The following is a 26408-nucleotide window of genomic DNA, read 5'->3' as shown; positions in this document are numbered from 1 at the left end:
CAGCAGCAAAACGGCAGCTGAACAGAGTGCCATGAACCTGATCCTGCTAACTAGAACTGAGAGCTTTCATCAAACACCTTACAAAGCAACATCACACACACTGGCAGCGAATGGGGCTTAAAGTGAGTGACTAGATAATAAAGCATAGGAACGATTAAAGCAGATCACATGACATGGTGAACTTAACTGCTACACTTTATTAAATGGGACACTGAATGTTGCTGTATATGTGTCAGTATGTGTCAGTGTGCCAGTGTGCGTGGGTGTTTGATGGAAAGCCTCGGCAGTGTGGTGCCATGCGATCAGCACAGCCTTGTCGTGCAGAAACGTGGTCTAACCTCTCCGTCCCCAGCCTAGAGAACCCAGCATCCACACCAGGACAGAACACAGAGAGAAACAGCACTGTTAACATCCTTGCTCCAGTGTATCCACAGCCCTGCTCATCCGGCCAACAAACCCACCCTCACAGGAGGGTCAGACAAAACAACAATAATAAAAAAAAAACACAACAGAAGCAGCAAAAAACCGCTGCCCCACAGATGACCAAACCGCATGAAGAGGAGAGAGACTCTGCTACATAAAGTACAGCAAGCAGATGATGAAAACAGAAAGTGCTAACAAACAACTATTTATCTGCTATTTTTCATAAGAAGCTGAAACAAAAACAAAAAATATCACATTATCACATTTTAGCTGAATATATCAGACTAGGCCTGTGCCTGTAATGGCGTTGTCTTGTTCGGGTAAACGTCGAGACTAACGATTAAACCAGGTTGATGCAGACTTTGGGAGTATTTTTTCACTGTTTTATTTTTTATTTCTTATTACTGATTTTTATTTCAACAAAGGTTATTTTACATGGATTTCAACAGAAACAACAATAGTAGAATAATATATAAAATAAATAATAAAAGTACAGTTCAGTAAAAGTTATAATATGCACAAGTCACATAAATTTTTTTGTCACTAGGGGCTCTTACTGTAGTAACTCTGGTAACCGTCACTGGCACAGGCCTATAGTCATCTGCAAATGTTTGGCCACACCTATTCAAATCACATGTTCTGTTGATTTTCTAAGTGAAAATAAGTTAACCCATTCTCTATAGAGAACAAAGTTTTAACATATTAGGAAAAAATAAAACATGAAATGTGGCTTATGCAAATGTTATTGCACGTTATACCATTTTGTTGTTTTTTTTTTCCTTTCCAATATGTCCAATATGTTAAGCTCAACAAATTAATAGGTGAAAATAAGTTAACACATTCTCTACAGAGACACACATTTTAAAGCACTTGTTTAATTGCTGAATTTGACATATTGGGAAAAAAAAATATATATAAAACATAAAATGCAGCCTGTGCAAAAGTTACAGCACATTTTATTATTTACATTCATAATTTTCATTTTTTTTTTCCAATTTGTTAAACCCAGCAATAAAGTTTGTTTTCTGTAGAGGATGTATCAACTTATTTTTTCTTAGAAAATCAACAAAACGTGATTTAATTGGACAGACAATTAGAAATGTATTAGACATAGCATCCTTTTTTACTAACTGAATCGGATTTGAGCTCAGGGTAGTGTGCGTTCTACATGTCACTGCAGACCTCACCTTGCTCATCTTGCTCTTGCTGTCAGCTGTGAGGAAGGACATGTTATTAATCTCATTCATCACCACAAAGTTCTGCTCCTCACGCTTGAAGTTCTGGAGAACAGAGCAGAGTGGCACTTAAAAACAGAAAGGACTGGTTTGTAATAAGATAATGTATACACCAACGGCAAAGCAGGTACACTCACATGAGATTTGGACCAGAAGATGAAAACTTCTCCCACCATCCTGAAGAGGTCTTCAGCATCAGGATCAGGGCTAGTCAACCACCTCGCCCTTCAAACGCAAAGATATGAAGTAATATCTTCATGTCACCCACTCACAGAGAGCATACTGTACCTGTTAATACTGCAGTCTATTGCCAGCTTAAGCTTACAGTGCTATAGTGAAAACTGCAGATGGGAAATTTTAAGAGGAGGATTCAGGCCTAAACTAAAGTTTACTATTTTTATTGTTGTGTTATACAGTATTCGATAGCACAACACTGTACAATGAAATTTTATATGTTTTTTATGTTTTCATTCCCTCTCTACCCAGTATGCATTATGCCTATATGTCATTCAGCCATTGGGAATCTCTGAGGTGTCAACCAACCCTGACTGCTAGCCCAGCTGAACTACAGGATAATTAATACATTTGAGTTAGCAGTGTGAACAGTTACCCCGGCTGGCAAACAAAACTGAAAAGGAAAAAGCAGTTCTATCTTTACGTGGCAAAAAATGGAAGTTTTCCCCTTTTAGCCAGAGAAAAGAAGCCAAACTGAGGTAAGGCAGATAATCTAGATAATCTTTCTAATTTTAGCTTTAAGTTTGTTGTCCTTCTCATTGACGAATTACTTCTGTCACTGGGGTGATCTATTCATCCCTTCTTTCCATTGTAGTTAAGATTTGAAAACAGCTACTACAGCTATACTGTTGCAATAAAATATTGGCTTTCAAGCAGTAACATTTGTTTTCTCCTGCTTTCACCAGCTATTTAAAAAAGAAGAAAAAAATAAACTTCAGAACAGCCAGTCCCCAAAAATCCACCCCAAAGCAGTTCCAAGTTCCTTCCATCTTCAAGATGCGTTACCAAAAGGGAGCCCTCCTAGTCTTTCAACTGGAAAATCTCACTCTGATGACTACTACGTCACCACTTTGGAATCTGAGTAAGCATGTTTACAGCAGATGTAGTGATGTATTTTTTACATCCGACTATGCTTGGAATCCTGTTTTATAAGCACCAGCTTCCTAAACATCTGTAGTTGTAGTAGGTTGTATAGACTCTAATTCCCTTATGCCCTGTGGCTTCAGCACCTGTTGTTGTCCACGTAGCGGATGAGCAATGGGTAGAGGGCGTAAAGGTCTCGGCATAGCACAGCAAACTCATCCCGAATTGTTCCGCCTTCACTGTCCACCTCAGTCTTCCCCTCCATGCGCAGCTGCTCCTCCTCAGCAACCACCTTGCCTGATCGCTTCTTCAGCTTCTCCATGGTGGGGATGAAGTGAGACTTTAGCATTTCTGGCTTGGCCCTACTCACAATAGGCTGGGCGAACACTGAAGTAAAGAGAGAGGTAGAGGATGAAGATGGTCACTGTAGAGCTCATGTGCAATGTTATTTTAAATCTCCTTCATAAAGGGAACGTTTTTCGGAACAAGGTAGCTGGTACGCAATGCAAGGAAGCCAATGAAAAGTATCAGTCAGCATGCCAGACCTCAACTGCATTACAAATCATTTTATGCTACGAAAACAATAGCAACTTGCAGAATCACTCTTAGAAAGCTTCTAGAAACATGCTGTGCCAGTGATTAATGTGACTAATTTTTAATCGCCTACTAACCAGCCAATCTCTTCATCCAGGAGGCCTCGTCAATGCCCAGGTTATTGACCACTATCTTCATGATGCTGCCCAGCAGCTGGTTGAGGTGTTCAGAGGTAACATCTGTGCACAGCTGTTCTTCTTGTTCAGGGAAGCTCTCCGGCCCCCTCTCCCACCAGCGGGGGAGGTAGTTACACAGCATGGGCAGGGTTATTTCAATCACATGGGGCATCTCAGTGTAGCGGGCTCCGGACTCTGCCAGGTCCCCGATCTCCTTCATCAGCACGTCCAGCTCAGGGATGTCCAGGCACAACTCCTGCACCTGACTGGGCAGACCCAAGACTAAAGAACAAAGGGGAGAAGAACTCTTAATAGATATACAGTACAGTACTCACACAGCTTTAGCTACACATATGGAGCTTTTTAAGTTACCAAAAGTATGTTTTATGCGCACAGTTTGCAAAAGTACATTAAAACAAAGAGGAGATGATACTCACTAGCTCTTTCTCTTGGTGTTTTGGTTGTATAGACTGAGTATGCATTGAACTCATTGAGGATGGGTTCCAGAAATGCCACAGGCATAGCAGCAGCCAAATGAGCCAGACACTCTCCAAGAGCAGGCCTTAGTCTATAGACAGCATACATTATTATTAAACAAAATATGATTTCTCACAATATGCACAGGCTTTACACCACTATGTCCATGTATAATGGACTCATTACATTAGTGTCTATTTGAAGTGGCCGATATCGCAAAAATTTAACATCATAATTCTGCAAAATATTGTCACAATACACAATATGCATTGCAATATTTATTAGTTTTTTCCAGAGATTTGATAATTTCATACAGACAAAAAAAACTATTAGTACTGCATTTAAAAATTCACACAGCTCATCCTTTGTTTGTTTAATTTCCAGTAAAAACAGCCATTAAGTACAAGTTATTTATTCTTTTTCAGCAGCAAAAAAAGCATATACTTAACAGAAAATGACACAGAACTTTCAATTTTTCAAACAAGTAATTTTCCACACTTCCAAAGTTCAGTCTTAGAAATTGGTTGCATTTTCTGTTTCTCACAATCAAAGTAACAGCTCAGCAATGGCTTCTTCACAGCTTCTTCCTTTCAGACTCACAGCATTGAGTTTAAGTACCAGTGATAGGTTCAACATGCTCAGAAAAGCATATTGTGATATAGTTGATCACAGTAACAATAAACATTGTTATACTGTTCACCCCTAGCATCTATAACATATAGGCAGAATCTTGGCATTATGAAGTAAAAGCTAAGTTAGTTTTAACTTACTTTTCAGCATGAGGGGTCTTAACTGTGCCCACAGAGTAAATACTGCACATGAGGCGATAGCAGGATATCTGCAAGTCATCCACTGATAGAAAGAGAACACATTCGTGTGAAATACAGCTTTCAATGAGCTTGAAACTGTTGGGTCATACAAATAAACAACCAAAAATGTTAGAAAACTATACAAATAACTTACAGATCACATCATCTCCAAACTGATGCTGGGCAATGTGGTCGAAAAGTGAAGTAAGCACTGGCAGCAGGGCAACAGTGGTGTAGTTAATGTTCTGAGACACCCCTTTAACCTTTGGAGAAGACAGCAATGAAGAATTAGAGTGGTCCTGACTTGATAGTGTGACAGCAACTAATACACAACGGCACTCTTCTGACATCTAACCTGATTTTTGGTGGATACTTTGCCCAGTTTGAGGTTCTCAACCATCTTCTCAATGTCATCAGCAGCACTCTCAAAGAAGGAGCGCAAGCCAGCCTTTACGATCTCCGGGCCGGATTTCATCACAGTCCTGTACAGAGTAATGAGGTTAGGCCAGGTGTCTATGTCTCAGTTCTAGGGACTGAATACACTGCTCACTTTGTGTTTCCCCTCCACCAACATATCTGACTCAACTCATGAGAGGCTTGCTAATTTCATAGTAAGTTGAATCAGATGTGCAGTGGTCTGGGACTGAGAACCGCTGGGTCATGGAGGTAGGAGAACACAAACACATGCTGAAAGAAAGAGAAATGGGTTGTAGTATGTAATGGCTTTCTAAGAGAAAGTTTTTAAATTACCTGGCATCCAGTGAACGGGACAGGATGTGGAGACAGTTTACTACAGCTGAAGCATCAGTTCCTGCACACAACACACACACCATGGACTGGAGTCACTACTGGATCATAGGATTGTACCCGGCACCATCATGTCATGGTACCACTTTTCTTTTTAAAAGAAAGATTAGTGTAGTTTAATATTTTTCTCTTGGGAGGGGGGGGCAGTAGTTGGGAGGGTAGTGTTATGAGTTATTTTTCATTAGTCAAAAATCACCACCATTATAATATAACAAACACATAATAAATGAGAATAATAAATTAAATAAATGAGAAGGGAACACAAGAGCATCTTGCATCGGACACTTCTGCTTTTGGAGATGCTAATACCATCAGTAACAAAGCAGAAGACAGACTAATCATTTAGGCTGCTTCTGTTGCTGTGACCCAACTGATCAGTTATAGGCATGTTTAAATTAATTTACTGGTTGAGTTTTTTGAGACTTGAGGCTAAATGTACCGCCAGATTGCCACTTCACAAGCTCTGCGTTATAGGGTAAAAATTCCCCTCTTAAAACATTGAATAATCCATGATAACTAAAATTGCAGCTCTTGCAAATTGAAAATTGCACTCTTTCAAATTTTGATTTCAAGATAAAAATTGTTCAGCTCTAGTGCTACGTGTGCAAAGGCCTTATGATTATTGAAAAATTGGCCTTGTAAAATGACAACTTGGCTTTAAAGTAGCTGATATACCATGAATACAGTCACAATGATTGCAATGAGAAAGCACATGCTAAAAATTGCAATGGAATTGTACAGCTGTTGTTTATTGCTCTGTGTGCATTTTTCTTATAGGAGCATTTTGTAGAAAAAGTACATAATAAAATCGTTCACTTTATTTTCAAGTCAGCATAATGCTGAACAGGGTGAGTCACAAACATTTAAGCAGAGCACAGCAAATTATAGCAGAAGCACTCAGAGAGAAATGCCGTGTGTGTGTGTGTGTGTGTGTGTGTGTGAGCGAGAGAGAGAGAGAGCAAGAGAGAGAGGGAGGAGAAGAAGGACGAAATGCATTAGTAAAAGACAGAAACAGAGCACTAAAGAAGTAAAAGCAAATAGAATAGAAGCTTGTATGAATGGAACACAGTAAGGGTTTATTAATAACACAGAACAGAGCTGAGAGGCAAAGCGATGTAACATCAGCCTCTTATGCAGGTTCTTACCAAAGAGGGAAACTCTGTGCCTCACTAGAGCAGCCAACTTACAGAAGATACTGAGGCAGGAAGAGAGAGAGAAAGAGAGAGAGAGAGAGAGAGAGAGAGAGAGAGAGAGAGCAAGGGAAAAGGAAAAAGGGGGAGGTAGGGATGGAGGGAAAAAGAGAGGGTGAAGTTCAGGTAAGGAGAACAGAAGGGGAAAATCAATGTGGTCCAGAAATGAGAGTAAAACAATGGGGAGACACTGAAAAGGGAAACTGCGGAGAGATGGAACACAAAGTACCACAGGCAGAAGGGAATACAAGGAGCAGAAAGAACGCAGCATTTAAACACAACAAATCTGTCACATAAATGGCTAAGAACTTTAAAAATCACATGAAATACCACTAAATCCATATCCTTAATGTAGCTTCAAGAACAGTAATTTGGAAAATAAACATATATAGCGTTCATTGCAACATTTTACAGGCTTGGAACACTTGCTGGTATTTCTAAATGAGTATTTGAATACTCGTCCTCAAAATCACCCTTAAAATATTATTAAAAATAATATTTATGCTCATAATTAAGCATCATTTTGAGGATTTTTGTTTCTGCAGTTCAAAATATACACATTAGGGTGCAACAATGTATTAGCTATGGAAGCTGTGATTGTAGCACTCTCATTCAAATACAGCATTAACTAGAATTATCACTTCATTAACCAAATAACGGTTTTAATTTCAGTTCATTTTAGTTAGTTGCCTTTACTTATTTTATCGAGTTATTTGGCTAGTTTGCCCTGTTTTATCATGGAAAGCAGGAATGAGGGCATGAGTATTCAAATTATTTGGACCATATTTGGACCATATTTGTAAGTTTTATGTAACTATATACAGGGTATCTGATATTTGAAGCATTGATTACCTGGCAATCATCTCTTTCTCCTTGTTGGAGGCATGGCCACCACTGCCCAGCACTTTGGCAGGAGTGGACAGAAAGTAGAGACAGTGGTTCTTAAAGTACTGGTTTACCAGAGGCAACAGGATCTATGGATGAAAAATCATGAAAAAAAGCATGAAAAAACAACACTCAGAGTTTAATACTGGGTGCTAAGTGCACTTTTAAATGCATAGATGAGGGCTGAGGTTTTCTCACCTTGGCAAAAAATTTAATCTCCTGCTCATGAGGGGATTTCTCAACTCTACCGCTGCTCACAACAGCCTCTGTAGTCACACACAAACGCACAAATCAGTTATCATACTAGGTGTCATTTCTGTTCAAGAGTAAGACTATTATATTTGTCGTTATCTGAGTATTGCAAAAATAGCTTTATATCTATACCAAGATGAGCAATGAACTCCTGAGCAATTTCCATCCACTTCAGCAGCTTCTGTAGGAAACCATAAGCAAAACGCTTCTCGATGGAAGAAATCTCCTGCTCCATGTCCTTCAGACCCCTGCACAAAGCACAAGAGAGAGTCAGAAGAGAAATATTAAAAAAGAAACAAAAAGAAAGAGTAAAAATTAAGATAAGTAAGCCAATGCAAAGAAGTGTTATTATAATTAAGGGTCACATTTACCTTTTAAGGCAGACACGAAAACAAGGCTATTTCTATTTTAATTTCTTAAATTAATCTGCTCTTCTCTGTTAATGTATTTTCTCATTGCGTTTATTTGATATTTAAAAAATGTGATCTAAAAAGCCAAAAATGTATAGATTTTTATTTATTTATTTTCATTTACCACCTTTCTGAACAAGAAAACACAGGAATAGAAATATAAATCAGACACCAGTTGGATTTATTGTTACTCTGATTAAACAATAAGAACTGCGCTCTGAATGAGGTTGCACATACACTCAGAAAAATCAATCACAGTGGTTCCAGGAATGAAAAAAGCCTTGTGCAGCTTTTATATAGTGATAGAAAACATGGTAGCATATAGAAAGCACCAACTCTACACACTAATACGTTTAATGCAGCCAACGTGCAGTTGGTGGATGAGGATGGTGTAGCGTATGGGGGACATATCATTGCCCTTTATGTATAGGCTGGAATTTGATGCTACACCCAGGCAAGCACAATATGCCATACCTCTGTAAAATCATTACACTGTAAGTCATTCTGGAAATGCATTAATGTAATGCATGTGCTGTAACTCCTCTGGCAGCAGATTTAAACAAGCTTGTGTCATCACCAAAATCTCAAAATGTTTCGCCAGAAAGACACTCGTTCGATAGGATTAATCACAAATTTCATAACAATTAGTGAGTTTTATACCTGGTGACAGCGTATCCCTCAAACTGGAGGAATTTAAGCAGGTCTTGGGCTTTTTCCCTGTCTCTGGCTTTCTCCTTAGCCGTCAGAGTGTCATAAGGAACAAGCAGAGGATGGGTACCGCCACCTATCACGACACATATAGCATTCAGTAATGAACAGTGCATGTTAACATTTGACCAATATACTTTTTACAACTTCTGTGAATAATCTGTTCTTATTCCGATTCATAGGATGTCTCAAATTATTTATGAGAAATTGAGTTATGAGTGGGCTGCTGCAAACTGACTTGATTTTAACAAGAGTAAAGCTATGAGAAAACAGGAACTAATACATTCTGCACTTGGTGACTTGTGTATGCTAATTGCAAAACATGCTTTGCTGATCTTTCTAATTGCCATGTTGGGCAGCAGAAGATCAGAGTTCAACAGTGTTGGGGGTAATATGTTACAAAAACACATTACAGTAATGTGGTTACCTTTTTTCTGTAACAAAGCAGTGTAACACATTACTGTTCAAATACTACTTTCACTGACTTAATAAGAGGTTCTTTACTTGCTTTCCTCATATGTCCTGACATATTTAATTTCATGGGATGCATTTATGCACATCTGTTCTTGTACATAATTTGTGCTATGGAAGATTTTGATTCGAAACTTTTTTTCTATATGTATGAACATTCATATTCCCATACAAAAATTGTGCTCTTGAGTAAAATAGAAATACTCTTGGTAAAATATTACTTGAGTAAAAGCAGACGTTTCTACTTGAGTAGAGTACAAAAATGACTTTGTGTAAAACTACTTAAGTATCAAAAATAAATGTCTGTGACTTATTAATGATATTATTTTGATTAACTTTTATATTAAGAAGAGCTGTGGCAGGAGACATTTTTCCAAGACTTTTCCAGACTTTTTTCCAAGTAATTTTGGGCTTTTTTTTTTGTCCATTCATCATAAAATTTACAAACAATGTAAAGAGCAACAGGCTTTTTTAAATTATGTCAAAAACTGAGAAAAAATGGAGATATGAGGTTTTCTTCCAACAGCAGCGATATGTAGTTAGCCTTCACTTTACAGGTGAAGGCAAAACGTTCTTCACTTTTAATGTAAGTCAGTGTGAAGAGATTTTATTTCAAGTCATTTTGGAGCATTTCTATTGATCCATCCATCATGACATTTTTAGCTGATGTAAAGGACCATGTTCAAATGATGCAGAAAACTAAAAATTGACAAAATTGGAGATACATGTTTTTCTTTGGACAGCAACGAAATGATAGAGGTAGAATAAATGTTAAGTAGTGCTGTAATTTGTTAAATTAACAGAATTTAGGCATCACCTTTGGCTTGAAGCTCCATCTTCTTCTTCCGGCCCCAGGTGTTGTGGTAATTCTCAGCCAGTTGCTCTGCCATTGACTAGAGATGAAAACATGTAAGAATCAAAAGGGGGAAGTTACAGTAAAGCATAAAACTACTCGAATAAATATTCAACATATATTCCATCTCATACCATACCTGCAATTCTCTGGACAGAGCCATGGTAGTTAGGTCCACTGGCTGGGGAGAGTATCCTTGACTGGGATCATATGTAGCCTTTGGGGAAACAGAGATACGCAATTTTGGGTTTAGGTTCAAACAATATATTTGAAGCCCCATGTTGCTTCCTCACTCTCTGGGTCTATCCTTTTCATCCCAGTATTACCTGAGCAGTTTGGGAGATTTTCCTGGTGGCAGTGGTAGCAGCCTTCTCTACCTTCTCTCCTTCATCTCGGGCCTTCTCTATAGTCCACTCCCAAGCCAGCATTGCCTTAACAGACTCTTTAATGGGCCAGCGATAGATCTCTTTATCCTGAGGGACAGAGGAGGGCAGCTTTTTTAATATAAAACAAGTCATCAATCAAGTCACTAGACCTTGCTAACTGCAGTATCTGAGTAGTGATGAGCTTAATGTATGTATGTTCAGACCTTCTCAGAAAATGTCTTGTATGGCCGAAGCATGGGATGTGTCTTGGCATTCTCATCCAGCGTTTCTCCGTATGTCCAATTGTTCTGGATCTAAAAGAAAATGGTTTTGAATGAAATACCACTAAAACTTTCCTAATTATCAGAAATATTTTGGAAAATAATTGATGTTTGTGAGAGAAGTTTAGACTAACCTTCTCAAAAGCCCACTTATCGTGAGTGTGTTCTGCATATTTGTTAATGAAGGCATCCAGTTTCTCTGGGATGATGGTGCTGTGAAAAGCCAAGCAGTTAGTTTATGAATCCTACTCTTTTTATCCTGGAAAGCTTCTTAAGTTCCTTCCCACATGTTCACACAATGAAGTTAACAGAGTTGCTTCTCCATGCCAGTACTCACTTGGTGGTCTCCACAGGTCTGGGATCAAAGTTGCCCTCAGCATCAACAGTGGCTTTCTTCTCTGTCACAGAATAACTCGCATCTACATAGTCTGGAGGGATGGCACCGGCAATGGCACAGATGCATGGCATAGCGATTTTGAACAGCTCTGCATCAAATTTCTGTGAAGAGAAGAATATGTTATATCTGAGACCTATAGGTCTGTAGATATGTAGAGTATGTGCACCTATACCTGTGATAAAATTACTGCACATATGGTCTCAAGTGGCTTACTGGTTTTAGAAAACAGTGACAACATAAAATGTGAATTAATACACACGTTTTCAATAAAATATTTAAGTTATAACCAGAAGGGGAATGTTTTTAAACTAACTTTAAGTGGGCTTAACAAACCCATTCCTGTACTCCTAGGTGGTTGCTAAGGTATTGCTAGGCCACTGCTATGGTATCACCAGGTGGTTGCTAAAGTGTTGCTCAGCCATTGCTATAAAAACTGAGGCATTTGCTAAGGTGTTGCTGGGCTGTTGCTATGGTATTTAGGAGGTTGTTAAGGTATTGCTGGATCGTATGGTATCCCATAGTTGCTAGTATGTAAGTCAGGCTGTATGAAATGTCTATGAAAGTTAGTGTGAGAAATATCTTTTGTGACATTTTTGGCAGTTAGATTTGAAGTTTCTCAACATTTCACCGTTCATTTTTTACAGCAAAAAAAGTGTTTAATCAATACAGTACGGAAACCATGCCATCAGTCCCAAAAACACAAGTGCATTATTCCCATATGGGCTCTACCATCCTGCAAAATTTCATGGTTCTACCTTAAAACTGTGACCTGTGAAAGCGGTACAAAAAAGTGTACAACATTAAAATGAAGATTTTGATGACCAAATTACAACCGCAACAACAATGCTAATTTCCACTAACATCTTAAAGTAATTTCCTGCAACGTGTTAACATCAAAATGTATATGTCTGTCTGTTTGCCCTGCGATGGACTGGGGACCTGTCCAGGGTGTATCCTGCCTTCTGCCCAACGACAGCTGGGATAGGCTCCAGCACCCACCGCGACACAGAAGCGTAAGCGGTTTAGATGATGTGTGTGTGTGTGTGTGTGTGTGTGTGTGTTTGTAAACCTTATAATATGGGGACTTCAGCCAGTAAGCACACCAATAAAGTGGGGACGTGTGTCATCGTGGGGACCAAAAATCGAGTCCCCACAAAGTTAACCATTGTAGCATGTCTATTTCGTTGGGCTGAACCTCCCCCCTTAAAATCTCGGAAGTCCCCAAGATGAACACAATCTCGACAAAAAGTGTGCGAGTGCTTAGGGGGAACTGCTCAAAGTGTGTACACGCCCCCTGTGGCCAAAGACTGTAAAAACAACTGCGGACGCACACTTGATCACGTGGTACAGCAATGCTGAACTCTGATTGGTTGAAACGGGAAGCAATCAGTGGAACTGTGAGCCAATGAGGTATCACCTTGATCAGTGCTGCAGTTTCCCAGTCCGAAGTGACTGTGCCGAGCTAGCCCAGCGCCTGAGAGCTCTGTGAGTGAACTTTCACCATCAGACGGAATGTTTTCAGCGACTACATGTTTAATTAATAAACTGTGCTCGAATATAAACCTTAATAGTGCTGTAAATTTAAGATTTTAGTTTCAGTAGTGCCGTGTTCTCGTTAATTAGCTAGCGCTAGTTAGCTGGCTGTTCTAGCCTGTTAGCTCAGCCCTGACGGGGCATTTAAGGCCTTAACCTGCCTCCCTGTATCAGCCCGTTTATCGAGACAGTTCGCGCTACGATGCCTATGAATGTTTAACGCGTCTTCCGTAGAGAAGCTGGTGAAGTGTTTAAGGGTGAAAGCTTGGTAATGAGGAGGAAGAGCCCGACAAACGACGCTGTTTTCCACATCACCGCCGGCCGCGACAGAGCGGGGCTGGATGTGAAGTACATTGGTTCGTTTAAAGGTGAGCAGAGCAGGTAGATCAGCTTTGACTGAACCTCGACACAGAGAAGGTCGTGTTAGCGCGGTCTGTGGTTGCTGATTAAGGCAGGGGAGTGTTTGCCGTGACGAACTTCGCGAGAGGAGAGTTCGTGCTGGAGTACAGAGGAGACCTGATCAGTGCGGAGGAGAGTCGGAGAAGACAGCGGGTTTATCACAGCGCCGTGAAAGCGTTCCTGTTCGACTTCATCTGGCACGGAAAGCTCTGGACGTGAGTAACTCTTCCCTTCTTCTCTCTCGGCCTGCGGGGTTAAAGGTGGGGAGGTTTCGGCCGCGGCGCTCAGAGCCGCGCTGAGCGGAGATGGGGACGGGAGGCTGGTGTTAGATGGGCTATAAACGCTTTATTACTGCGACTCATTCATATTTAAACCTTTAAAGATCTAACATTCATCTGTGATCAGCGCCGAGGTGTTTGGCAGCGTCGTCGTTTTGTTTACAGACGCGTTGGCCATTTACTGTGATCGACCCCCCCCCCTCCGTTTTTAATCACATCTAATGATGACGTGTGTTTTATCAGAACAGCGACCTGGCTAGCTTTTATAATGCGCCTTATTCAGTCGTGTTGTCTTTTTCGGTAAATGTATAGCAACTTTCCCCTGACGCGATTTTAAAGGGCCACCGCATCAGAACCAGCGAGGTGCTGGTCGTAATTCTAAAGTTATTGGTTAAGATCATGACCTCTTGACCCTCCTGATCCTGAGCCACACGTGGATTTAGTTCGCATCATCTTTAAATTTAGTATAATTTCCGTTATCCAGCTCTGTTTTCCACATTTTCTAATCTGTTTATGTATGGCGTACATATTGTGCTTTGTAGTCTTTCTTTAGTTCACTACTATTTCTATTTAACAAAATGTCATGTTCCTTAACTCAAAATGCATAATCACCCCTGCCTGTAGACGCATATTGAGCACAGTTACTTAAGAGGTAGAAGGAAACTGTGAATAGTCTAACAATGATAATATATTAATATGAGCAAAATGATAATGACACTATTATTAAGTGAAATAACTGAAAATAGTGTATTGTTTGCTTTCATTACATTTTTAAATTTTACAACTATACAACTAAAATATTACTTTTTGTCACTAAATAACTCTTCTGTTTGTTCAAATTCAGCATTGATGCTGCAAGGATGATGGCACACTTGGAAGACTGGTTAATGACGACCACATTAACCCCAACTGTAAAATGAAGAGAATCATTGTGGAGGGAAGGCCACATTTGTGCCTTTTTGCTTTAAGAGACATAACACCTGGAGAGGAGATTACGTATAATTATGGAGATGGTGATTGTCCCTGGAGGAGTGAGGTAAGAATGTTACTTCTTGTACCAGTTGTGGATAATTAAATACCAAATAGTGAATATATTTCTAAGATATCATATCCATAATGTAAATGGAAGCTTGAAATTAAAGGATACTGTTAATTTGAGTTTATGCAGACTATCTAGAGATGATCAGAACAATTCCAATCAGTTACAGTATGGTACTGCTAACATGTTGCATGCTGTTTCCATAACAGGATTTCCCTCTTATTTTTGTGTTTAATAATGACTGTTGTGTCCATTTCAGGTGACAAAAAGTGGGATGGAAGCAGACAACAATCATCTGGAGTCAGAAGGTGCCTCTGGAGATGATCAGCATTGCACCAAGCATTTACAGCACAAATCTGCTTTTGGCGTCCAGGTAAGCAAACTGCTAAAATTCAAGCATGTTCACACAGGTAATGCTAAGTCTGCACAATGTGTAAAGTAGTCAACCAGTATCAGGAGAGTCTGGCTGCAGACATGCGCTCTCAGACAGATGCAGTCTCAGCCCCAATCACGTCATGTGCTCTCTGCCAATGGCTGAAACAGCCCAATGGCACATTAACTTTTGGCTGCTGTTATTTAGCGATATCATCACTTAATCCATTTTTCATCCATAACATGGCTAGAGAGTGACATTTAATGCACCTCCCTGTTGAATAAAAATCATAGAACGCATTAAAAGTGTCTGTTGGTTTCTGGTGGTTTTCAGTAGTGGCTAATGGTATTCTGTGTTTTCTGATGGGTTAATATCACAGTGTGAAGGATTCCGATCGTTTAATCAGGTGTTCTGGGACTGATTCCACATATGTTTGATTATTTCCTAATGGTCTCTAACGGCAACCATCAAGCCAATTCCCATTAGGAAGCCAAACCGTCAGGTTTTATTCCTAACAGCCCTGCAAAACACAATTACACTTTGACAACCTACTGTTTTCAATGCCCACAGCGTCGTCTGCTTGGTGCTCTTTACATTGTCATAACATTGTAATGTAATTTTTCAGAAAGGTATGAACGTTGTCTGACAACTTTCTAGGAGGTTGTGACGACGTTGATGAGACAGCAAAAGTAATCAGTACTATGGTGACTGTACGTTGTCATTAGCTCCTAGAATCCTTAATAAGTTTTAATCAATATTACAGTTTTTGATGACCGGTTCTAATTGTCAGCATGGCTTTCATGAGTTTCAGCAGCAGCCTGTTTGTCTTTTCTGTGAATAAACCCGACATTCATGTCTTATTGCTGTGGTAGGCTTATTTTGAAAGTTTCCATATTTAATTACCTATTATCAGTATGGCAACGTCATTATATATTCAGTGTAACTCCTGCTGCCCAGCAGTACGCGTTTCGCTGTTTTTACTCATAAAACTCACAAAAACACTGTTGTGGCGGAGCGGCACTGACGTCATTAATAGGCTGCTGGTGCATGTCAGGCTGAGAGTGCATGTCTGTTCATATACCTCAGTTATGAAATTTATGCGCTGCTGCTCCATAAACCTGCTTTGCATGTATTAATCCCTTCTGCTTTTTTCATGTGGACTATGCACATCTACCTCATCGCCTTCAACCATGACATCTCTGAGATGCTATTCCTTGATCACACTGTGCATTTGCTAACCTGTTGAGCTTCTCTCATGCAGACTATGCTCGGCTGACCCATCCATCTCATGATGCTGCACCATTTGCTGTTCGTTTTCTAAACCTAACTTCATTTACTCCTTTACCAGGGTTATCTCAGTACTGTTACAAGATGCCTTCTCTGTGCTGTTCATGTCATATATTTCTCGTTTGTATACTATAATGGTCTTTTTCAGATTCTCCTCAGCAGAGCTGTAAAATGCTCTCTTCTCTAACAACTCAACAGTGATACAGATGTGATGCTGTACCTCAGTTACATTGTACGGTTACTTATCCTAATTGAATTTACTCCAGCTACTTCTTTTCTAGTGTCTCATTAATGGTGCTGAGGAATATCTCATCTTGCCGCTTAGAGAAAGTACCAAGCAATCATGTATACCAGCTTTACTCCATGTTTCACTAATGCTATTTTTTTACTCCAGTTTCTTCCATTCTAAGGTGTCTGTGATGCTCCTGCATGCCATCTCATCTCACTCATACCACTCATCAGCTGTAACACTGCAGCTTCACTGTGCTCTGAGTCTGCTAATGCTAATCTCATTTCCTCCAGCTCTTTCCTTAACACTGCTGCACTGAAGTTTTCTTCTTGCTTTTTCTGTGTCACTGTTGCTCTTCCACAGCTCCATTTCACTCAGTGTCACGTCAGTATTACAGATCCATTGTTTACATTCCCTTTTTTGGGACCAGCATCTACAGTAGCAAGCTCTTTCACTGCTGTCTGTTTACTGCTCTTGGGCTGCTGAGCCATTGGCTTTAGACCTCGATTCTGTAAAGCTACCATGCAACATTTTGCAAAAGTGCATTCAGTGTCCACCCTGTGCCATCTTTGTGTTTCCAATCTTGCAACCCTTGCCTTGTAACTTGTAGCAACCTCCTCTTCAGCTGGGTCAAGGATCATGGAAAGCTCATTATTAAATTTATTGTGGTGTGGCAGGGGTTATTTGGAGTAAAACAGAAGTGATCTAGTGTTATCAGCATTCTTTTCCTGTTTTCTGTTCTGTGATCTCTCCTTATTTTACAGTATATTGAATGCAGGCTTGAACTAGCAAAATGTGTTTATTGGTAATTGTTTTGTCTATTTCAGATGACAAAAAATGAAATGGAAGCAGGAAGTAATCGTCTGGAGTCAGATGGTGCCTCTGGAGGCACAGCATCACAGCATGAGTCTACTTTCTGTAACGAGGTATGAAACTGCTTATTTTCTTATATTTTTACATGGTAAACGTCAGGTCCCCACGATGTACACTGTAATCTCATCTACCTTTGTTGGCAAAAGATTTTCAATTGACTAGTGGGGCCCTTCTCCCTGTCTTTAAAAGTGAAGGTTTTACACAAAGTCCTCACAAGACATCTACCCTAAAATATTATCATTTTAATCTAGAAATATTTTTTGGTTGGTGTGTTTAGCCTAAAAATACTTTCTACAACTTGACAGCGTTCAGCTTAGTTGTAGTATGTCAGCATTGCTTTTACTTTTGGGCTTATTGGTAATTGTTTTGTCTATTTCAGATGACAAAAAATGGAACGGAAGCAGCCAGTAATCGTCTGGAGTCAGATGGTACCTCTGGAGACGATCACCATCACACCCAGCATTCACAGCATGAGTCTACTTTCTGTAACGAGGTATGAAACTGCTAATTTTCTTATATTTTTTGCATGGTAAACGTCAAGTCCCCACAATGTACACTGTAATCTACCACGGTTGGCAAAAGATTTTCAATTGACTAGCGGTGCCCTTCCCCCACTGAGTCCCCACACTGTCTTTAAAAGTGAAGGTTTTACACAAAGTCCTCACAAGGCATCTACTTTAAAATATTATCATTTAATCTAGAAATATTTTTTGGTTGTGTGTTTAGCCTAAAAATACTTTCTACAACTTGACAGCGTTCAGCTTAGTTGTAGTATGTCAGCATTGCTTTACTTTGGGCTTATTGGTAATTGTTTGTCTATTTCAGATGACAAAAAATGGAACGGAAGCAGCCAGTAATCGTATGGAGTCAGATGGTACCTTGGAGACGATCACCATCACACCCAGCATTCACAGCATGAGTCTACTTTCTGTAACGAGGTATGAAACTGCTAATTTATCTTATATTTTGTATGGTAAACGTCAAGTCCCCACAATGTACACTGTAATCTACCACGGTTGGCAAAAGATTTTCAATTGACTAGCGGTGCCCTTCCCCCACTGAGTCCCACAATGTCTTAAAAGTGAAGGTTTTACACAAAGTCCTCACAAGGCATCTACTTTAAAATATTATCATTTAATCTAGAAATATTTTTTGTGGTTGGTGTGTTTAGCCTAAAAATACTTTCTACAACTTGACAGCGTTCAGCTTAGTTGTAGTATGTCAGCATGCTTTTACTTTTGGGCTTATGGTAATTGTTTTGTCTATTTCAGATGACAAAAAATGGAACGGAAGCAGCCAGTAATCGTCTGGAGTCAGATGGTACCTCTGGAGATGATCACCATCACACCCAAGCATTCACAGCATGAGTTACTTTCTGTAACGAGGTATGAAACTGCTAATTCTTATATTTTTTGCATGGTAAACGTCAAGTCCCCACAATGTACACTGTAATCTACCACGGTGGCAAAAGATTTTCAATGACTAGACGGTGCCCTTCCCCCACTGAGTCCCCACACTGTCTTTAAAAGTGAAGGTTTTACACAAAGTCCTCACAAGGCATCTACTTTAAAATATTATCATTTTAATCTAGAAATATTTTTTTGGTTGGTGTGTTTAGCCTAAAAATACTTTCTACAACTTGACAGCGTTCAGCTTAGTTGTAGTATGTCAGCATTGCTTTTACTTTTGGGCTTATTGGTAATTGTTTTGTCTATTTCAGATGACAAAAAATGGAACGGAAGCAGCCAGTAATCGTCTGGAGTCAGATGGTACCTCTGGAGACGATCACCATCACACCCAGCATCACAGCATGAGTCTACTTTCTGTACGAGGTATGAAACTGCTAATTTTCTTATATTTTTTGCATGGTAAACGTAAGTCCCCACAATGTACACTGTAATTTACTAGGTTGGCAAAAGATTAGAAAGCACTCACTCCTGCAGTCTCAGTGGATTTAAATAATTTTTCTCACCGATCTATATAAAAATGAACACAAATTAAAATTACAAATCTCCTGTGTACCTTGCATTGAAGCCATTTGGTAGAGCCACCTTAACAATTTCAGTTTTCAGTTTTCATAGATCTGTATAATCACCCTAAAGTAGAGGTCACTAATAGGTGGACTGCGGTCCGAGTCCAGACCCAGACGTTGTTCCATACTGACTGGACCCATAAATCTGGATAATTATTTAATTTTATTGGGTGGTCTATTTAATCGGCGTATCATTTCTAGTCATTATGGTACCGTTTTAGCGGCCCAGAAAACTCACAGACCAATCACAGGCGTTGTAAATATCACACATGACGCTACTCAGCCAATCAGATCTGTGCATTACAATGAGCACAGAGACTCGAGGGAGTGAAGCCACACAGGGGAGGGACAAGGCAAGACAAAGCAGTTGGAGAAGAAAGTGAGTCAGAGGGAAATTACTTCACATGGCGTGATCTAAAAAGAGAAAACTGACAATAAAATGTTGAAATATTACTGAATTGTACTTTACTTGATTTGACATTCAGTTGTAGACTACATAAGATGTTGATATACCTACTAGGCTACTTCAGTGAACAGTACATGGCACTGAATCATAATGGAAGTTAGACATTATGATGTTCTGGACCTTTGCTTGATTTCGTAACTGGACCTTATTGAATTTAATTAAATACCCCTGCTCTAAAGGTCAAATTTGGCCTTTGGCCAACTAGCTGAAATGATGCAAGATGTTGTATTTGTTCAGTATCTGTCCCTTAGCCTGTACTTTTCAATAACCGTGTTAAGGTGTTGTTTTGGGTGGGTTTTTGTGTTCATAGTGTAGTTTTTGCCAGGAAATGTACTCATTAGTAGTTGTTTTATATAGAGGCACAGTTATGCTGTAACCACTTTGAAACACATTTAAAACACATTGACCACATTTTAAAAATATGGTAACTTTCAAAATCAGGATGAAAAATCAGTAAATGTTTTCCTGTTTAATAGATATAAGGAAAAAGAGACTGCTTGGTGTAAGATCCTTAGCACATATTAGCCCCCTATATTATTGTTAAGTGCTGTCAAATTGTTTCCAACCCCTGGAGACCATATGGATGGTGTTTCTCCAGAATATCCTGGTCTTCTGTTCGGGTCTTCAGGCTTATAATGGCCTCGTTCATTGTTCTGGATTGTATCTTCTTGCTTGGGCTCCACTCCCAACTCTTCCAAGCATCATTGTCTTTCCAGTGGTCTTCTCAGAATATTCCCAAATCCCAAAGAGAGTGTCAGTTTATTATCTGGACTTTGAAAGTTGAGGCTTGATTTGGTCAAGGGCCCATTGTTTTGTTTCCTTTGGCATCCAACGTTCCCTCAAAAGACTTTGCCAGCAGTTCAAATGCATCAGTATTTCCCACCTTTTTTACTGACCAGCTTTCATATTCATAAAGAGCCACAGAGATGACCAGTCTGGACAGGTGTGATCTTATGTGGAGAGACAGATTTTGCATTTGAACATCTTTCCAGTTTGACTGCTGGATCCTTTGTTGTTAATCAGTTAAAGTTGGCAAAAGCTGTCCATCTCTTTGACATCTTCTCCATCAGTGATACAGTTAGTGCTCTTTCTTATTGTCCTAACCTTGGTCTTAAGTTCCATCTTTTCACTCTGTTCTTTAACCTTTCTTATAAGGGCCTTTAGGTCTTCCTGATTTTCTGCTGTGAATGTCGTGTCATCCGCATATTGAAGGTTATTGATATCTTCCACCTGCGTCTCTCATTATATGTTCAGCATACAGGTTGAACAGGTATGATGACACAATGTAGCTTTGTCTAACTTGCTTGCCGTGGAACCATAATCTAGCATACATCAGGTAAGATGTTGTTGATTGATCTTTATTTCTTACTTTATTTTATATTTGGTATTCCAGTCACCAGCAGGATAACTTATTTGCAGGTCCTGTCAATTTCAGCCTGAGCTTCAACATAAAACTTTTTCATTTCTTCTTCATTAGCATCTGTTGTTGGGGAGTAAACCTGGATGAATGGAATGTTGAATGGTTATGCATGAAATTGGATTGACATCAGTCAGTCATTCACAGAATTGCATCCAATAATGGTCTTGTTGACATCCTTGTTGACAATAAAAGCCACTCCATTTCTTCTTTGTTGTTCATTACCTGACTAGTAGACTGTGTTTCTTTTCCAGCTTGCCATGATTCCTGCTTCAGACATTCCAAGTTCCGCTTGTAGCTTTGAATTCTCTTTTCTTGCTCATCAGCTAAAGCAAAAATCTTTGACCTAGCTGTGTCATGCAAGCAAGGTGTACTCAGAGGAATCCTCAGCTCTTCCCCAATAATAAGTTGAGTGCAAGATAATACCAAACATTTTGTTGTTCCTATCCATGTGATTTTCTTGGTAGAGTACAGAAGTGGTTTACCATTGGCTTCTTCTGCACAGTTGAACTGATGTCATTGCCATTGTCACCTGTGTGATAATCCACCTTCAACATTGTCCTATATCCCTGCTGCCCAGTATAGGTGGTAGTTTGCAACCATCTAGCAGCACCTTAAGAACCACATAGCAAGACCACATCAATGACATAGCAACACTCTAGCATTCACTTAGGACTTATCTCAGCAATCACTCTGCATTTTCATCAGGAAATGCATTTATATAGTATTATTTTTATTATTATTATTAGTATTATTAGTATTATTATTTTGGCATGTCCTTAGCTATTTAAAGTATTTTCAAAAAGAGTGTGTTTCGTTTGGGTTTATGTAGATCCTGGAGCAGAACCGGACTTAGAACCGTCTACACAGCAAGCCCAGGAGACCTTGGCTGGACCACATCAGTTCCCAAAGGTATTGTCTGATAAATAAACATGATGGCAAGCTTTTATGACATTGAAAGACATTGTATGTTTTGACTAATAATGTTCTGCATTTATTCAGGTGTAAAGATGGTTAAGAGAAAGAAGTGGGAGACCGGTGAAGTGAAAGCAGTTGAAACAACATCTGAACAGGTTCATTAAAAACTTGCACAGTGCCAGGAAAAAAAAGAAAGTGAGGCTTGTATAAAAGCTGATCCTGTTGCACTGAAAGACCGAGATGTTCTTTGTAAAGAACAGAATCACTGCACTTAAAAGGAAAATGTAAACCAGAACAAATGTCGTTTGCACAGTCTTTGTTTTTTACGTTCATTGATTGTTCCAACAGAAAAAAAAGGTTTTATTTCATTGTATATTTTATTTGATGTCAATCTTTGAAAACAATGGTTCTTCAAGGGTTCTTTAGTAAAAACACAAAGAGCCATCTGCATGCTTAAATGTTTCGTCACATGGTGAAATGGTTTTTCAGTTTGGAGAATGTGTTGTTTATGGTTCTATTAATGAACCATTTTAAAATGGTTCTGTATAGCACCAAATAGAGTTCTGCTACAAGCTTGACATCAACACACTTGTAGAACCCTTTTTGTACTATACAGAACCATTTTTAAGTTCTTTTATAGAACCACATGCAACACAGTCTGAATAACCATTTACCATGAAACATAGTTCTATATAGAACCACTGTCTTTACCAAAGTTCTCTTGACAAAACATCTTTTTGAGCATTTTTTTAAATACTTATTATTTTTTTACTGGCAGCTTAAGTATTTAGTATTGCTTATGATTGCTTTAGATTTAAAAAGCAGTCATTAATTATCTGTGCAGAAATACTGTATCACAAACGGCAAAAAACTGGTTTAAAAAGAAACAATTAAAAGACCTGTTATTCATGTGTCTACATCAGTTGTCTTTTGTTACAAATATACCTTATAGGTGCATTTCAGCTGTTCATAACATTTTGTCCCCAGATTGTTCACAAGTACCTACATTGTACAAAATACCAGAAAGTTGTGTGTGTGTATCTGCTGGTCCCCACATGCTTTGAATACCGGAAATTGTCCCCAGAATGTAGGAAAATGTCACATTGTTTTATTAACGTATTTTCGTTATTTTGAAGTGACAGCCGTCTTTAAAACGCCAGTTGAAACATGAATCTGTCTTTCATTTGCTCCTAAAGCCTTTAGAAATGCGAGTCCCCACATTGTAGCATTGGGCTGGTAGTCCCCGAAATGCGCTTAGACAAGTATGTGTGTGTGTGTGTGTGTGTGTGTTAACATTGAGCTAACAGTGCCATACATTTGTATTTCCTTACTTGGTTTAACATTAAGTAAGACATTTCAGCAACATATAATTTATAGTTTATGTTTTATTTTGCAGTTTTAGAGTGAATCATTCAGTGAATATTTCAAATCAAAGCCTACCAGTAAATATTAATGGAGGAGAGGTTTAGCAAAAATGAGCTGTCAACCCCTCAGTTTAAAAAAAGGCAAGTTCTTATTTCATCTATCAACACACTCAGTGGTCCATTATGCTCATTATCCTCACCTTGTGTGCCAGAGACTCAAAGATTCCCCAGAAGAGTTTGCGCGACAGATGCAGTTCCTCCTCTGATGTGATGCCAAAGTTAGCCCAACCGTTGGGCAGGCAGTAGTACTTCCAGCAGCGCTCATAGTGATTAGTCAGCAGCTGAAAGAAAGAGTCAGCTCAGCTCTCAGCTATAGCCGATAACACGACTTAAGAATGGAAGCATGAGAAGCATAAAAATGAGAAATGAACAAGTGTGCATACTTTCAGTGGCATCTTGGCATACTCATTGAGGATTGGCACATCAAACACGAGTCTCCTCAGCAGATGCTGCAGCATTGATGGATGCAGATACCTGAAAATACACATCCATAAAACCCAAACTGTAAAAGACTAGAACATACCAAAATGTAAATATAAAACACAGTCAGACTAAAGCAAAGGTGAAAGAAAAGGTCGACTGACCTGACTAGGGACATGAGGCAGTCCTCAATGACATCCCTCTGGGCCTTGGTGAGGGCACGGCCACGTGACAGCCTGTAGATGGTGTGCAGCATGGAGTCGATCATAATGGCACGGTGGTCCGAGCCAGCAAACAGTGGGGCGCACTTGGTGAGCAGCGGCAGCACAGCGGAACACAGATAACGGTTCAGAGCTAGTGCCATCTCCGTGGTACTGAACGCCGCCTACAGCCCAAACAGCACAGCAACCGATTCAGACTATTGTTCAGCCCATGAAATAATGGCATGCAATACTAATAATGACTTCTACATGCCTATGATATACTATGGTACTGACTAGAGAGAAGAAACTGAGATCTAATCTAATTATTGCCAGACATGGTTTTTGCTTTATTCAAGAAAAACATAGACAAATCTAGATAGAATCCAGCACTGTTTCTTTTGATATTATTTCATAAAAGATATCTAAACCAAACTGAGATAATAGCTCACCGTGTCTAGAGAGGCTGCAGCCCTCATGTCCGGCAGGAAGCCCACCTCCAACACATGCAGCAGGAAGTCCTGGTTATCAATGCCGTACACTCTGTCCAAGAATAACACCATGGAGGCTTTGTGGTCTGGCACAAAACTGGCAGACATCTTAGGTTCGACAGTCTGACCCTCTGTTGTAAGAGTGAACATCAAAGAAGGCAAAACAGCAAGAGAAGAATGAGAAAGAGACCCAAAAGTAGAAAAATCGATCTGAGATTGAGAAGTTAAAACAGAATTTTCAGTCAATGTCTTATACTAAAATGTTTCTGGGTCTCATGTCTTAAGCCTTCTGAGACAGTTTGGGCACAAATCAATCTTGTTTTCCATGCTCAGTTTACGGACGTTTGAGCAACACTCGGCAGCCGGTTTTGTTTTCAACAGTTTATAAAACCAGGCATAAATTTGCTTTATGGCCCGCTCCCACCTGTGCAACTGTACGTCAAAGCAAACTGCCATTCAATATCTGACACAGTCTATTCACGAATACATTATCCTCTGCTGAAATAACACAGCAGCCATGGTCATCAGGTTCACTGTAAAGTAACTTCAGCAAACGCTATTTGTTCCCAGTAAATACAAGGCAGGAATTAATACACAGAACGGTTATTTTTGGTGATTTGCTGGGTTTGGCAGCTGTCAGGCTGAAGGCTCTGTCATCTCTGTAAGCTACAACAGTTCACGTGATCGATTGCTTCTCAACTCATTAGAATGACTTCATTCATTTAACTGTTTTGATGTTATCATTTTACATTGTTTATATATATGATTTAGTGATCGTTCTACTTAATTTCATTAATTTACGGGATTTCTCTTTATGTGTGCTTTGGTCCGCTCCCGCGTGCAGTGGGCTAGTTACCCGCCTGCTGAAAAATAGTCCCGTGCCGCAAGATATCATGGGTTCTACGGGATTTCGCAGAAGTAGCAGAGCTCTACTTTAAAGGTATCAAAAGAGTATTGTTGAAAGACTTTCTTTATCACTAGTAGCAGATACAGCAGCTAGCCGGAGGAACAGACTTTGAAAGAATATCTAAAAGGAATATCTAACTGAAAGTATATCTAACATCAAAACAACAGAATCAGATGTATATGTCTAAGAAGGTTCAGCGCAACACATGTCAAAATATAGTCACAATATGAGCTCTAGCTTACAGCCAGAGTAGAATTACCGTCTTTTTTAGTGGGAAAGAATTTAATTTATTAACATTGCTCTCTTTTCATCGCTGAACTTTCATTTTCTGTCTTGAGCTTGTTGATGGTTCCATTATGTCACTCCTTTTAAGCCTCATGAGCGAGTAGTTACTAGGTGGGGCTACGCATGGATTGCGTGATAAGCTGCCATGTTAGTAAACTTCCTATTAATGGCAACATACTGCAGTCACATTAAGGCACATTTTGCACTGTGCCTGTGCTTGTATGTACATCTGGTACGAAAGTGTCGTTCTTAGCATACCTTTGCCAAACGTTGGAATCTGCACAGGCAGGCTGATGACTCCAACCAGGTCTTCAATAGGCACCAGAGATCTTAAAATAGCCCTGATTCTGAGAGCTTCACCCTTACCAGCCTGGATTAACTGTGGACAGAAGCCAAGCCTAATATTAAGCTTCAGTCTTTACATGAAAACTCATCGTTACCATTCTCTGGGATTCATTAAAAGTAA

General features: G+C 39.5%; 1 protein-coding gene and 1 long non-coding RNA gene across 8 annotated transcripts in view; one reads left to right on the top strand and one right to left on the bottom strand.

The window, feature by feature from the left end:
• Positions 1 to 26408, bottom strand: part of LOC118817771 (ryanodine receptor 1-like) — a 125265-nt gene that overhangs the window by 40658 nt on the left and 58199 nt on the right. For all 7 annotated transcript variants that reach the window (XM_036584685.1, XM_036584688.1, XM_036584687.1 and 4 more), the window contains exons 47-72: positions 26201 to 26321; positions 24712 to 24881; positions 24224 to 24444; positions 24023 to 24113; positions 23780 to 23920; positions 11312 to 11472; positions 11109 to 11187; positions 10918 to 11007; positions 10655 to 10801; positions 10468 to 10545; positions 10293 to 10368; positions 8957 to 9080; positions 8019 to 8134; positions 7833 to 7900; positions 7602 to 7723; positions 6705 to 6754; positions 5503 to 5563; positions 5108 to 5234; positions 4907 to 5015; positions 4714 to 4795; positions 3904 to 4034; positions 3428 to 3748; positions 2903 to 3143; positions 1796 to 1883; positions 1611 to 1703; positions 339 to 353 (exon numbers count right to left, since the gene is read on the bottom strand). In XM_036584685.1, the coding sequence (XP_036440578.1) occupies positions 339 to 353; positions 1611 to 1703; positions 1796 to 1883; positions 2903 to 3143; positions 3428 to 3748; positions 3904 to 4034; positions 4714 to 4795; positions 4907 to 5015; positions 5108 to 5234; positions 5503 to 5563; positions 6705 to 6754; positions 7602 to 7723; positions 7833 to 7900; positions 8019 to 8134; positions 8957 to 9080; positions 10293 to 10368; positions 10468 to 10545; positions 10655 to 10801; positions 10918 to 11007; positions 11109 to 11187; positions 11312 to 11472; positions 23780 to 23920; positions 24023 to 24113; positions 24224 to 24444; positions 24712 to 24881; positions 26201 to 26321 (3123 nt within the window). The remainder of the gene's footprint in view (positions 1 to 338; positions 354 to 1610; positions 1704 to 1795; positions 1884 to 2902; positions 3144 to 3427; positions 3749 to 3903; positions 4035 to 4713; positions 4796 to 4906; positions 5016 to 5107; positions 5235 to 5502; positions 5564 to 6704; positions 6755 to 7601; positions 7724 to 7832; positions 7901 to 8018; positions 8135 to 8956; positions 9081 to 10292; positions 10369 to 10467; positions 10546 to 10654; positions 10802 to 10917; positions 11008 to 11108; positions 11188 to 11311; positions 11473 to 23779; positions 23921 to 24022; positions 24114 to 24223; positions 24445 to 24711; positions 24882 to 26200; positions 26322 to 26408) is intronic.
• LOC118817773 lies at positions 13063 to 14893 on the top strand. Its single transcript, XR_005008050.1, has 3 exons — positions 13063 to 13518; positions 14426 to 14617; positions 14880 to 14893. It is a non-coding gene; the product is annotated as an uncharacterized LOC118817773 (long non-coding RNA).

Source organism: Colossoma macropomum, unplaced genomic scaffold (assembly GCF_904425465.1).
Source record: "Colossoma macropomum unplaced genomic scaffold, Colossoma_macropomum, whole genome shotgun sequence".
Taxonomy (NCBI): domain Eukaryota; kingdom Metazoa; phylum Chordata; class Actinopteri; order Characiformes; family Serrasalmidae; genus Colossoma; species Colossoma macropomum.
Note: the sequence above shows the minus strand (reverse complement) of the source record. Positions and strands in the feature narration are given on the sequence as shown.